This window comes from Onychomys torridus, chromosome 16 (assembly GCF_903995425.1).
Source record: "Onychomys torridus chromosome 16, mOncTor1.1, whole genome shotgun sequence".
Classification (NCBI taxonomy): domain Eukaryota; kingdom Metazoa; phylum Chordata; class Mammalia; order Rodentia; family Cricetidae; genus Onychomys; species Onychomys torridus.
The window spans coordinates 66,027,620-66,040,439 of NC_050458.1; the positions used below are offsets into that span (position 1 = coordinate 66,027,620).

At 50.7% G+C, this 12,820-nt stretch overlaps 1 protein-coding gene across 1 annotated transcript in view; it reads left to right on the forward strand.

Annotated features, from left to right (window-relative positions):
• Acvr1b (activin A receptor type 1B) overlaps window positions 1-11,221 on the forward strand; it is a 37,521-nt gene extending 26,300 nt beyond the window's left edge. The window contains exons 5-9 of the mRNA XM_036208587.1: window positions 1,504-1,671; window positions 2,478-2,634; window positions 4,098-4,222; window positions 8,307-8,437; window positions 9,905-11,221. Coding sequence (XP_036064480.1) covers window positions 1,504-1,671; window positions 2,478-2,634; window positions 4,098-4,222; window positions 8,307-8,437; window positions 9,905-10,030 — 707 coding nt within the window. The 3' untranslated portion in view covers window positions 10,031-11,221. The remainder of the gene's footprint in view (window positions 1-1,503; window positions 1,672-2,477; window positions 2,635-4,097; window positions 4,223-8,306; window positions 8,438-9,904) is intronic.
• Window positions 11,222-12,820: the final 1,599 nt, after the last annotated feature.

Sequence of the window (12,820 nt, forward strand, 5' to 3'; positions counted from 1 at the left end):
TGTTTTAGAAGTCTCTGGCAGTCGTGACACAGCTTACACTGAGCCTGTGGGAAATGCTGAAACAACAGGAGCCCCTTCCTCATAGTGTTGTGGCCCAGCTGCCCCTAAGCTGAAGAGTTCTGGGTTCAAATATCGGGGAAAAGAGAGTCTCAGCCATCTGGGGAAGCAGCTGCTCTTGCAAACGTCTTAGAATCATTGGAAGGCTCAAACCATCTTCTTACAACGAATCAGCAGGCCCTCAAGTAGTTGCTGGTTAGAGTGTGGCCCTTGTTGGGATCAGAGGTGCCACAGTCAGACCTTTCCAGCAGTTGCTCTGTTGGTTCTAGCAGCTTAAGTGAGTTGGGATCTGGCTGGGGACACCCACATAGGGCCAGGGAGGAGGGAAGTTAGGCTCTTTGCTCTTGCCTTTTTACTGTGGTATATTCAGTACGATGCTGTGGAACTAGCACCAGCCTAGACTTCGGGAGCTCTCAATTCAATTTCTAATCTTCCCAGTGACAGCAGCTTAGCCTAATTAGATTCCTGGCCCTTTTCTTCTCTCCCTTCCTCTCCTGTCCTCCTTCCGGTGCTACCCCATGTGAAAAAGAGGGAAAATACAGTGCGTGCTACCCACCTTCCATTGCTTCTCTGAGGGGCAAGATGAGCTTTCTGGGAATACTTCAAAGTGGGCTGTTCATGCATGGAAAAGCATCTTTGGTTCTGCAACAGTGATGCACAAAGGAGGTCGTCATGTTCCCATCTCAGCTCCTAGCCTGAGGATGGCCACAGGCTGGAAAGAAACATTTCCAGTGAGACGGGTGCTAGGCTGGGTTACGATCAAAAGGTCACACAGCATTTGGGGAGGGGAGAGGCCTTTGAGGTATTCCTCCTTGGCAGTGGTGAGTGTAGTCTTGTGAGTCTCATGTCGGGGCTGTAACAAAATGGAACCTGTTGCTTTCCCTAAGCACACATTGTTCTTCCCTGGCTACCCCGCATTACAGATTTGGCAGTAAAATGGATATTGTTTAGAATTGTCCTCAGTCCCTTTCAAGTGTCTGTTGCTGTGATAAAACACCACAACCAAAGCAACTTACAAAAGAATTGACTTTGTGCTCACTGTTCAGAGGTTGAGTCCATGATGGAGACGCAGAGGCAGCAGGCAGCGGGCTGCAGGAACAGCAGCTGAGAGCTCACATCTTAAACCACAAGCAGAAGGATGGCTCGGGCCTTTTGAAACCTCAAAGCCTGCCCCCAGTAACACACTTCCTCTAGCAAGGCCCCACCTCCTAGGCTTCCCAAACAGCCACCGATTGGGGGTCAAGTAGTCAGACGCCCAAGACTGTTAGGGGACATCTTGTTCAATCCACCACACTCACTCGGAAACTCCTGGAGGTTGCTGTAGGCAAGTGGGGTCAAGGGACAGCCAGCATTAGAGGCAAGAAGTGTCAATGCCGGTCCTCCTGAGCCTGGCGTTAGTGCAGTACACGCTGTCCTCCTTGCTGCTCAGTTTTCTGTTTTCTGCAGATAACGGCACCTGGACCCAGCTGTGGCTGGTCTCTGACTATCACGAGCACGGTTCCCTATTTGACTATCTGAACCGATACACGGTGACCATCGAGGGGATGATTAAGCTGGCCCTGTCTGCAGCCAGTGGGTTGGCACACCTGCACATGGAGATTGTGGGCACTCAAGGTGGGTAGTGAACTCAGCTAAAGAGCAGGAAGCTTGAGACAAAAGGCCTGTCCATCGCCACCTGGTCCTCCTCACTGGGGGAGCTGGGGCCGAACTTTGGGAATGGTAGTTTCATCTGAGGAACAGAGCACCAGACTGTCGGAGCAAGAACAAAAGCTGAGCAGGGCTTCTTCATTGCCTCTGTCATTAGACCTTCCCTAGGGAAGGTCTGAGGTGGGGCTTGGCTGCTGTTAACACAAGCTCAGTGGTGTGCTAAGGAGCAGCATTTTGGGGTGCACTGTGGAAGAGTGGAACTAAGAAGAGGCCAGCACCCCAGAAGGAGGAGTGTAGTGATCTCCTGCTGAGGTGGGGCCCACCTGTCTGCTGCTGTCAGGAAGAGGGCTGAGACTGTGCTAGACTGCCCCGTTGGCTCCGAAGCCTGGGCTCGCCCCAGCAGCAGGTGTGAACACGGGCTTGCTTGGCCCTGGGCAGTGGCTCTCACTGCGTGTGGTAGGAAACCAGCGTGATAGTCAGGCTCCAGTGTTGCAGGACTAATGGCAGTCCCAGCCCACCTGACTCACCTGGGCTCTTCAGGGCAGGTGAGTGGTGGTATTTTGATGTTCAGCAATAATCATGTCACTCTGAGGCATGTCAGGTACTTCTGGGAATGCTTTTATCCTCTCCACATCCCCATGAAGTGCCATTATTCTAATTGTCCAGAAGAGAAGGCTGAGCAAAGCCAGGACGCAGCCCGCAGTCTGGCTCAGAACCCGTACATGCTCCATGCACACGTCTTCCTTAAGTGTGCCCGGTTTTGTCTCTGCCAGGGAAGCCTGGAATCGCTCATCGAGACTTAAAGTCCAAGAACGTCCTGGTGAAGAAGAATGGCATGTGTGCCATCGCAGACCTGGGCCTGGCTGTCCGTCATGACGCCGTTACCGACACCATCGACATTGCCCCAAATCAGAGGGTGGGAACCAAACGGTAGGAAGGCCCTGGGCTCCAGCCTCACTCTTCAGCTCCTCCCCCCAGGAACTGGGAGGAGACGTCCTCTTGTTCTTGAATGGCAGATGTTGGTCTTCCCCCCTCATACTGGACACTGCACAGCAGTGCCTAACAAGTGCCAGTACCAGGAGCCCTGCCCCACAGAATGTGTAGGCTGTGGTCCTCGCAAAGGACAGTGGAGGAAGAGTTTGGAGCAGGAGGCCTGGCTTGGTGGCTCATACATTTAGTTCCAGCACTCAGGAGGCAGATCCAGGCAGATCTCTGTGAGTTGGTACACAGTGAGACCCTGTCTCAAAAAATGGGATAAGGATTACTGGAGAAATGACTCAGTGATTAAAAGCATATACTGCTTTTGCAGAGGACCCAAATTTAGTTCCCAGCATCTGTATCAAGTTGGGTGGCATGCAATCACCTATAGTCCCAGCTCCAGGAGATCCAAAGTCCTCTTCTGAGCTTGTTGGCGTGCGCGTGCGCGCGCGTACACACACACACACACACACACACACACACACACACACAAATTAAAAAAATAATGAAGATAACTATTTTAAAATGAAAAAGAAACTGGCCTGTGGTGGCACATGCTTTTAATCCCAGCACTTGGGAGGCAGAGGCAGGTGGATCTCTGAGTTTGAGGCCAGCCTGGTCTACAGAGCGAGATCCAGGACAGCTAGAGGTACACAGAGAAACCCTGCCTTAAGAAAATAAATTAAAAAACATTCTGGAGCAGAGTTTGGGAGGGTAGGAGGCAGCTAGGGGCAGGCGGGACACTGCCATGCTGAGGTGGCTTGCAGAACCCCTTGAAGGATTGGGGAATAGATCCTGTCTGAACCTACAGAGCAGGGGTGCCAGCCTGAGCAGAGCTAATGAAGGCTGGGGTCTGGCTACCTGAAGGGGTATGGCCTGCTCTCCATTTCATTGAGAAGTGAAGGAACTAGATAGCTGACATCATAAGATGGAGGTGGAAGAGAGGGTCTGTGCTGGATCTGAGTGAATTAATCATGCTGTTCCTTTTGTCCTTTTGACCTGAGAGTGCATCTACCCAGGCTCCGAAGTGTGGGCGGGGCGTCTTACATCATATAATTACATACAATTACTGCTCAGAGTCACTAAGTGTGGTTTTGATCACTTCTAGAATGGTTTGCACCTATCTGAAGTCAGGTAAGATAAGGAAATTCAAAATCGATTGAAGCTCACTCCGTCACTGTGTCCCCGTGAAGTGACAATCCAGTAGCAATCCGCCATTACTATCAGTGTAGTCCCACAACACAGACTGTGCCAAGAAATCCAAACGCTGAGACCTTAAGCTTTGAATTCAAAGCAGGCTGCGTGCTAGAGGATATAAGCACACACTCCTGCTCCCGGAGAGCTGCAATGGAGAAGTGTTCTTACACGTCCTGACTTCGTGTGGTGTGCATAACCGTGTTTCTCTTACATTCCAGATACATGGCTCCCGAAGTCCTGGATGAAACCATCAACATGAAGCACTTTGACTCCTTCAAGTGTGCCGACATCTATGCTCTTGGGCTTGTATACTGGGAGATTGCTCGAAGATGCAACTCTGGAGGTAGCTTCTCCTCCTGTTCCCAACGGTGCTGGTGCCCCACTTCTCCCCAGCCTGTGGGGGTGTCCAGTGCCAGAGTCCTGGAGGCGCTGCGCTGAGAGGCCAGCTTGGTGTTATATTCGTTTGCTGGGCTAGGGATGAGCTCAGGGCTAGGGATGAGTTCATGCTAGACAAGATTCCTCCATACTCTAAGCCCTGGGACCAGTTTGTTGAATAGGGTTGTTCTTTGTGATAATCATTTTGATAGCTCATTAGACATGTGACACACACACTGTCTTTCCCCTCCTTCCCTTACTCCCCCCACTGCCTTTATTTTAACCCACAGTGGAGGAGAATTCCTAGGATGCACATGGGCCAGGGTTAAGGCGGAGATCTAAGGAGAAGAAGGCAGTTGGTTCTGACCTGGAGGTCTCCTGGGCACACTCCTCGCCACACCTCGGGGAGCCTGTGTTTCCTTTTTGCACCAAGCAGGACTTTCCTAGTTGATAAGAGTGCTTAGGACTTTCTTAAAAAGGTTTTTCTTCTCATAATTGAAAAACCAAAACCTGACAGTTACAGTTGCTTGTTCATGTCAGAACTTGGAGAAGATTAGCGGGAACATTTTTTATTGTCAGCTTGTGTGAGTGTTTTATGATGGCCTCCAATATTCCAGCATGTGCTCAGGCTCCAGAGCCTCCAGAGCCCTCCCTTCAGCCTGTGGTCTGGTGAAAGGTCCCGGGCAGTGGGAGGAACTGAATTAGAATAGCTGGTGGATGTTCCAGCCCTTCTCTGGCCATGACGTGTATGTGGTTAGACACGGGTAATGGAGGAGATACTCGGGTACTCATGGGCTTGGGCCTCTTTTTTTTTTTTTTTTTTAAATAATTTATTTAACTATATTTTATGTGCATTGGTGTGAAGGTGTCAGATACCCTGGAACTAGAGTTACAGACAGTTGTGAGCTGCCATGTAGGTACTGAGAATTGAACCCAGGTCCTCTGGAAGAGCAGTCAGTGCTCTTAACTGCTGAGCCATCTCTCCAGCCCCGGGCTTGGGCCTTGATCAGTATAACTAAGTAAAGTTGATTAGGAAAATTACGGCACTAGAGTGTAATTCAGTGGTAGTGCTAGAATATAATATATACACACACATGTATAAGTACGTACGTATGTATGTATGTATACATATGTGTATATGTATGTTTATGTATGTATCGTGTAAGCTCAGTATCCCTCTTTGCACAAAGAAAATTGTCATGGGTCTTCTTAAAAATCATTGTGTGTGTTTGATATATGTACATGTTCCCTTAGGTATGTGCATATGTGTGTGCATGTAGAGGCCAGAGGTTCACTTCATGTTTTTGGGGTCTCACCATACCTGGAGCTCATGAGTTAGACGATGGCTGGGTGTCCTGGGATCCCCTTGTCTGTCTCTCTCCTGCCCTGGGGTCACAGATGTGTCCTAGCTTTTACCTGAGTCAGGTGTTCATGCTCACACACAGGCGTGTTACCTCCTGAGCTGCCTTCCTGGCCCTGTCATACAATGCTCAGTGTGAAGAAGTTCCTATCTTCTTTCTAGTGACGTCCAGGAAGTAGGGCTGAATCTGTAACAGCCGCGTCTCTTAGCGCTTGCTGCGTGTGTGTGCTCAGTGTTCTCACTGCAGACCTGTGACAGCAGACACTAGTCTTTCCCTCATTTTGTAGATGAAAAAAATGAGTCAGAGAAAGGTGAAGTAATGTGTGCAAGGTCACATGGCTGAAACTAGCAGGCCAAGACATGAGCTTCAGCTCCCAACTGCTACTTAGATAATGATTACCAGGTCCAATTCTCTGTCACAAATCTTACCTCCTAGGCTGGAGAGATGCTCAGTGATAAAAAGCACCTGCTGCTCTTACAGAGGACCGGGTTCCCAGCATTCCTGTAGTAGCCTATAGCCATCCCTAACTTAAGCTCCATCTGACTCCTCCTTCCTACCTCTGCTAGCACCAGGTACATATGTGCTGCACATACATAAACACATCAATCTTTTTTTCATTTTTAGTTTTTCACGACAGGGTTTCTCTGTGTAGCCCTGACTGTCCTAGATCTTGCTCTGTAGATCAGGCTGGCCTTGAACTCACAGAGATCTGCCTACCCTCTGCCTCCCAAGTGCTGGGATTCAAGGTGTGCGCCACCACTGCCCTGCACTTACTATGGATTCTTATGTGTAAACGTAAAGGATAAGAATTTAAAATACCACAGTTACTTTACTCTTAAAAGTGAATCATGGGATGTGGAAGCAAGAGGACTCCAGTTGAAGCCCCTGTGAAATTAGTGAGACCCTGTCAGGAGGGGCAGGGGCAGTTTAGGATGTAGGTCAGTGGTAGAGCACTTGCCTGTGGCCTGGGGGTAGTGACATAGGCCTATGATGCTAGTACCCAGGAAGCTGAGGCAGGAGGATTAAAATTTTGAGGGCAGTAGGGGGTAGGCCATATGTCCACAGTAGAGTCTTTGCCCAGTGTGTGTGTGAGGCTTTGGGTCTTGACTACTCACACGAGTTCATATCGGAGTGCAGATGCTGTCTCTGCGGATCTGAACACACCTCTGAAGTCTCTCTACTCCCCATTGTCCCCCTTCTTCACCTTACTGGGTAATCCAAGTACCCTCCAGTCTCACTGATGGCCTCTCGTGCACTCTATGTGGCCTCCTGTTCCTGACATTTCCTGTGAATTGGTAGTTTGGTATATCTACCAAACTATTATGTGTTAGAATCACATCCAGGCTGGGAATTTCTTTTGTTTATTTGGAGCAAAAATATTACATGGGCATTAGTCTGGGCTTCTAATACAAAGTACAGAGGTTAAAAATCCGACCTGCCAGCATTCATTCGAGGTCTTTGCCTCCTGTGAGTCAGCTGTTGTTTTTGTGAAGGAAGACTTCCAGGGGGTGTGCTGGCCTGTTCCCATAGCCCACCTCAGAGACTGAGGCTGAGGACCATGGCTTCAAGGCTGGCCATATGAGACTCTGTCTTGAACCAAAACAGGGAAAAAGAATGAAGCCCAGGTCCCCACCCACTTACCTTTTGGCTTGCCACCTGTGTGCTCGTAGTAGGAAGTTCAGGAGCCATGCAGTGCTTCCCAGCACCCGGGCTTCCAGAAGACCGCTTCACTTTCAGCACCCGACAGGAGGGAGCTTTCTTTTCCTAGTTCAAAACTACTCTTCTCTCCTGGCGGGTGGTGCATGCTTGAGGCAGGAGTATCTGTGAGTTCAAGGCCAGCTTGGGCTCCTTAGTGAATGCCAGGACTCAAAAGACAAGAGCAGGCCCTTGAGAGCCTGTTTGGAGGTCCCAGCAGGGGAGAACAGCTACTTGTGTACCCTTGACCGAAGACCAGTCCTCCTCCATTTGGGGAAGGTGCACAGCTTCAGGAGGGACGCACATAGAGTGGTGAGGATGGAAGGGGACACCTCTGCCTGGCCAGCCCTGTCACCCAAATTAACCCTGGCGTTGAAGGGGTGACAGATGTTGCAGCCAGATCGCCCTCACATCCAATGAAATAAAATTCTGCTCCTGTCGGACTCCATAGTCTGTTTAGATGGTATCAACTTGGCCCGTTGGAAAATGCTCATGTGACCCTAGTAACCCAACATTTTCTGTGCCTTTTTCCCTTTTTTTCCTTTTTAATGAATAAAGACTTTATTTTAAAATTAATTTATTTATTATGTATACAGTATCTGCCTGCATGTGTCCCTGCAGGCCAGAAGAGGGCACCAGATCTCGTAATAGGTGATTGTGAGCCACCATGTGGGTGCCGGGAATTGAACTCAGGACCTCTGGGAGAGCAGTCAGTGCAGTGCTCCCAACCTGTGAGCTATCTCTCCAGCCCGAATAAAGACTTTTTTTGGCTATGCTTGTCAATCTTTGTTTCTGCCTTGTTTCTGTTTGAGATGGGACTAGAGGCCCAGACTGTGTGTGGTTGTGCTCCTGGGGCTCCATGCCTGGAACCAGCAGCCTTGTCCAGAGGAACTGGGCTCGTTGTAGTGAGAAATCATGGCTCAAAGCATGGCTGTCATTGGGTTTGAAGGAACTCACCCTTCCCTCTGTTGATGACTAGGTTTTCTTTTTTCCTAGGAGTCCACGAAGAGTATCAACTACCGTATTATGACTTAGTACCCTCCGACCCTTCCATCGAGGAAATGCGAAAGGTCGTCTGTGACCAGAAGTTACGGCCCAACATCCCCAACTGGTGGCAGAGTTACGAGGTAGGGAAGCTTGTTTGACACCTGAGACTTCCTTGTCTGCCGAGGGTCTCTCCTGGAAAAGGGCCAACTCCCAGGTCTGCCTTTTGAGTGTATCTTTTGTCTGGAAATCCAGAATATAAAACTTTTTGATCTTTAACGTAGTGTTACAACTAGGAAATCTCACACCTGGCCTCATATGCAGTCATATGCAGGCACACTGAAAACATTACACAGTCACTTTGAGACTGAGTTTAAGGTGGGTAAGAAGTGTGAGTGAGTTTCTTGTTCAGGTGGCTCTCGTCCCTTCTCTGTGTAAATGTATATGCAGATATTCTAGACGGCGAGGATCCAAATAGCATTTCAGATGTGGGGCACTCAGTTTGTGCCTTTCCACACACAAGTCCTTTACGGCTATAGTCATTTTCCCGGTGTTATAGGCTGCCCCTTTGGAAGTGATAATGTACAAGAAAAGGAAGTCCTTGCCATGAGGCAGGCAGGCAGGAAAAGACAGAAACAAGAACAGAACTGGTTGGCCTATCCAAATCGCCTGCGGGTGTGGCCAGTGCAAGGCCTGGGTTCCACCCTCAGTATGGCTCTTTCGGAATTGTCACACTAGAAAAGTGGCCCTGTAGCCTCAGGCCAGGGAGGCGCAGCCGTGGTTCCGGCTGGGTACCAGGAAGAGGCAGGCCTGAGACAGTGGCCTTTGTAGAAACTGCAGGTAAAGGGGGTTGAGGGAAGAGTGTGAAGCGGGTGGAGAATCTGAATTCCAGTCTCGGGTACTTGGAATGGGAGGTAGTTGAAGTGTGGGGAGTTTTATGGTAGACCCTAACTAACGTGGAGACTTGAGGGAGTGTGGTCTGTCCAGCAGAGGACGCAGGCCCCGCGGCACCGGCGGCTGCTTTTCTCCGTGCAGTTTTTATTTCCGCAGCTTAACTGTAATAAACACACTCACATTGAGGTTCACTGTGCTGACTTCTCATCCCAGAGTAATTGTGAACAGTACCACAGTCGAGCCAGTTAACACACCTGTCAGGTACCCCCTTGCCTTTACGGCTGTGCTAATAACCTCTGAAGTAGGTACGTCCTGGGCAGATTTCAGGGTAAGGCACAGCTCCCCTGATGCTGGCAACAGTGAGTAGGGAGAGCTCGCCTCTACTGTTAAAGAGCCTGGCCGCTAGGGGGCGATTCCGCACCTAGGAACACAGTTCCCGGCTCACATTTTAGCCAGTGCCTTCCTGCTGTGTAGTACAGCATTTCCCAAAATGTACTCTGGGCGCCTTGAAGTGGATTTGGTTGAGTGTGAGGCTGAAAGAACCAGCCTTCCGATGCTGCCTTTCCCTTCCCTTGTACACCTAGGGAAGGAAGGAGAAGGGTGGAAGAGGGCATGCAAACATCGTGGGTGGATCCGACCTGACTGACAGGGAGGCGGCCATGAGCCAGAGCCGATGGCCAAGGTTTCTGTGGGTCACTGTGGGCTTCTCTGCGCAGGCGTTGCGGGTGATGGGGAAGATGATGCGGGAGTGCTGGTACGCCAATGGCGCTGCCCGCCTGACGGCGCTGCGCATCAAGAAGACGCTGTCCCAGCTGAGCGTGCAGGAAGACGTGAAAATCTAAGCTGCTCCTCTGCCTACACACAGAACCTGGGCAGTGAAGATGACTGCAGCCGCCGAGCTCAGTGTACTGGAGGCCTACCTCTTGTTTCTGCCCAGCCCTCTGGCCAGAGCCCTGGCCTGCCAGAGGGACAGAGCCCGGGAGACTCGGACACTCCCATATTGGGTTTGAGACACAGACACTTTTTATATTTACCTCCTGATGGCATGGAGACTCTGAGAGCAAGTTATGTAGAGAACTCGATGCCGAAAGTCGAACTGCTTGCAGTGGGAAGTACACAAAGCCCAGTGCATCCGGTGCGTAGCCGGCAATGGTGAAGGGGTGCTGGGCTCTCCCTGGAGCACCCGGTGCATCCGGACTGTAGCCGCCAATGGTGAAGGGGTGCTGGGCTCTTCCCGGAGCAGCCCCTGTACCTTGTGGTCTGCTGGGCTGCAGGTTTTCCTCCAGGGACCAGTCAACCTGGCACCAAGGTATTCAGAGGAACCGGAAGTGTAGCCGCTCTTACAGGCAGTCCTGAGCCACACCATCCCCTTCTCCTCGTGGACATCTGGAGGGACTGCCATTAGAGATACCACCTGCTGCCTGTCTGTCCAGCCAAGTGTGCATGTGCCGAGGTGTGTCCCACATTGTGCCTGGTCTGTGCCACGCCCTTACGTGTGTGTGTGTGTGTGTGTGTGTGTGTGTGTGTGTGTAGGTGCACACTTACCTGCTTGAGCTTTCTGTGCATGTGCAGGCCAGGGTGTGGTGGCCATACCGTCTCCGAGTGCTGGCACCTCTGCCACAGTGAGCAGCATCTATTAACCTGGTGCCCTCCTTCCTGAAGGTCTCTCCTGTCCCCAGCCCGTCCGGGTGGGCCTTTTCTCAGCAGGCTGCTTGCCCACCTTGTGCCACAGGCCCTCCTCTTCCATTTCAGACCAGAACCAAAGCTGGCCCGCTTGTCCATGGTAGGAGAGGCTTTTGGGTCAAAAAAGGGGGGGGGGGATGAGCAGAGAAAGAATGTCATGCAAGTCTTGGGTGTTATATTTCAGCATCAGCCATGGGAAATGAGCCAGCCCAAGGGCAGCTTCCTCAGCAGCAGTAAGGAAGGGCCAAGGAATCTGAAGCCAGATCTTGGGACTCAGATTGGAATGTAACATCTGTTTGTCCCACCCCAGATTCTGCAGTCTGCAGTGTATATTTTTGGTGGTGGTGGTGGTGGTGGTGGTGGTGGGTTTGGGGTGGGAAGGGATGGGCTGCAGGGGGTGGGGAGGGAGGCAAGGGCGGGAGGGAGGCATCTGCATGAGCCTCTTGTACTGGATTGGATTCTCTGAGGAGTGTAGAGGGAAGAGGAGAGATTCGCATCCACTTCAGGCTCCCTACTGAAGTGAGCAATCTGGGTTGAATATGGTGTTTAACCTAAGCGTAGTATTTAATGAGTTCTAGAAGCCTGCTGTGGTGGTGATTTGGTCAGCATATCTTAGGTATATCATAACTTTGAAGCCATAACTTGTAACTGGAGTGGTTTGTTTTAATTCATTTTATTTTATTTTATTTTATTTTATCTTATTTTATTGGGAGGGTCAGGATTTTAACTTTAATACTGTTAAGTTTTTGTAAAAGGAAAACCATCTCTATGTGACAATTACCTCTTAGTATGTTTGTTTTTAAAGAAATCCCGAAAACAAACAAAACACCACAGAAACATTCTCTAGAATCAAACGCACATAGTTCAGTCACTGGAAACGTTTGTCTTTGCGCCTGAGCCGGTTCCCACTCAGCAGTGAGCGCTCCCCCCCCCCCCCGGGGACCTGGTGTCTTGTGTCCCATGCACACCCCTCCCCTTGAGCAGCCTCAGCCTTCTGAGCATTGTCCACCTGGCTGCACTTCCCCACATTTGCTCAGCAGTTTGAGTTGAGTGCCTGCTGAGTGCTGGGCCTCTGGGAAGGGACAGGCTTGGGGGCTGCTCCTGGGGCACTGGAGGAGGAGCTGCATCACGTGAGTGGGTGAGCACCCTCTTGGAGACCGGAAGGGCCTATGGCTGGTTCCAAGAGCCTTTAGGGGCCTAGGATTCCTGTTCTTAAGACCACTGAGGGAAGAGGAGCCTACATCCCCTCAGGCAGAGGACAGTGAGGCCTGGAGTTTAGAAACCCAGGTGAGACCCCAAAGCACTGCCTTCCTTGTGTGCCCTTCCTGCCCCAGGGGAGGCATGAGTACATGCAGGGAACTGCCTCCTGCCCAGCTTCTCCTGCCTTGGTCTCCCATGTTCTTAGCCTTTCTATTTATTTCCTTGTTTATAACTTCTTTCCTTGCATTAAAGGGATCTTCCCTTAATTCTTTGGGCCAATTTACTGGCCATTGAACTATTCCCCTTGAGTCCCAATTGTGTCATTGGGGGAACCTCTTAACCCCCCCTGCTGACGCCCCCCCCCCACCTTGCAGCTGCACCTTCGTGATTACAGGTGACGATGGAACTGTAGAGTCCTGCTGTCTGCCAGCATATACCCACAGTGACTCCTGCGACACTACCCTACTCCCAGGGGCTCATCTGCCTCTCAGGAAGACTTGAGCAGGTTTGGGGAAACTCCACCCCTACCCCACTACTCTTTACATTAAGCTGAGAATTGGGAGAAACTGAAACTGTGTTTTGGCTCCCTGAGGCTCTACCTTGATCCACAGGGCTACCTGCACCTCTGGATTCTGGATTCACAGACCAAGTCCAAGCCCGTTCTTAGGGCGCCGTCGAGGCCCCTGAACGGCGTCCTCGGTACTTCTGTTTGTTTTTTGTACAATTTATTAGAAAGGACTGTAAAATAG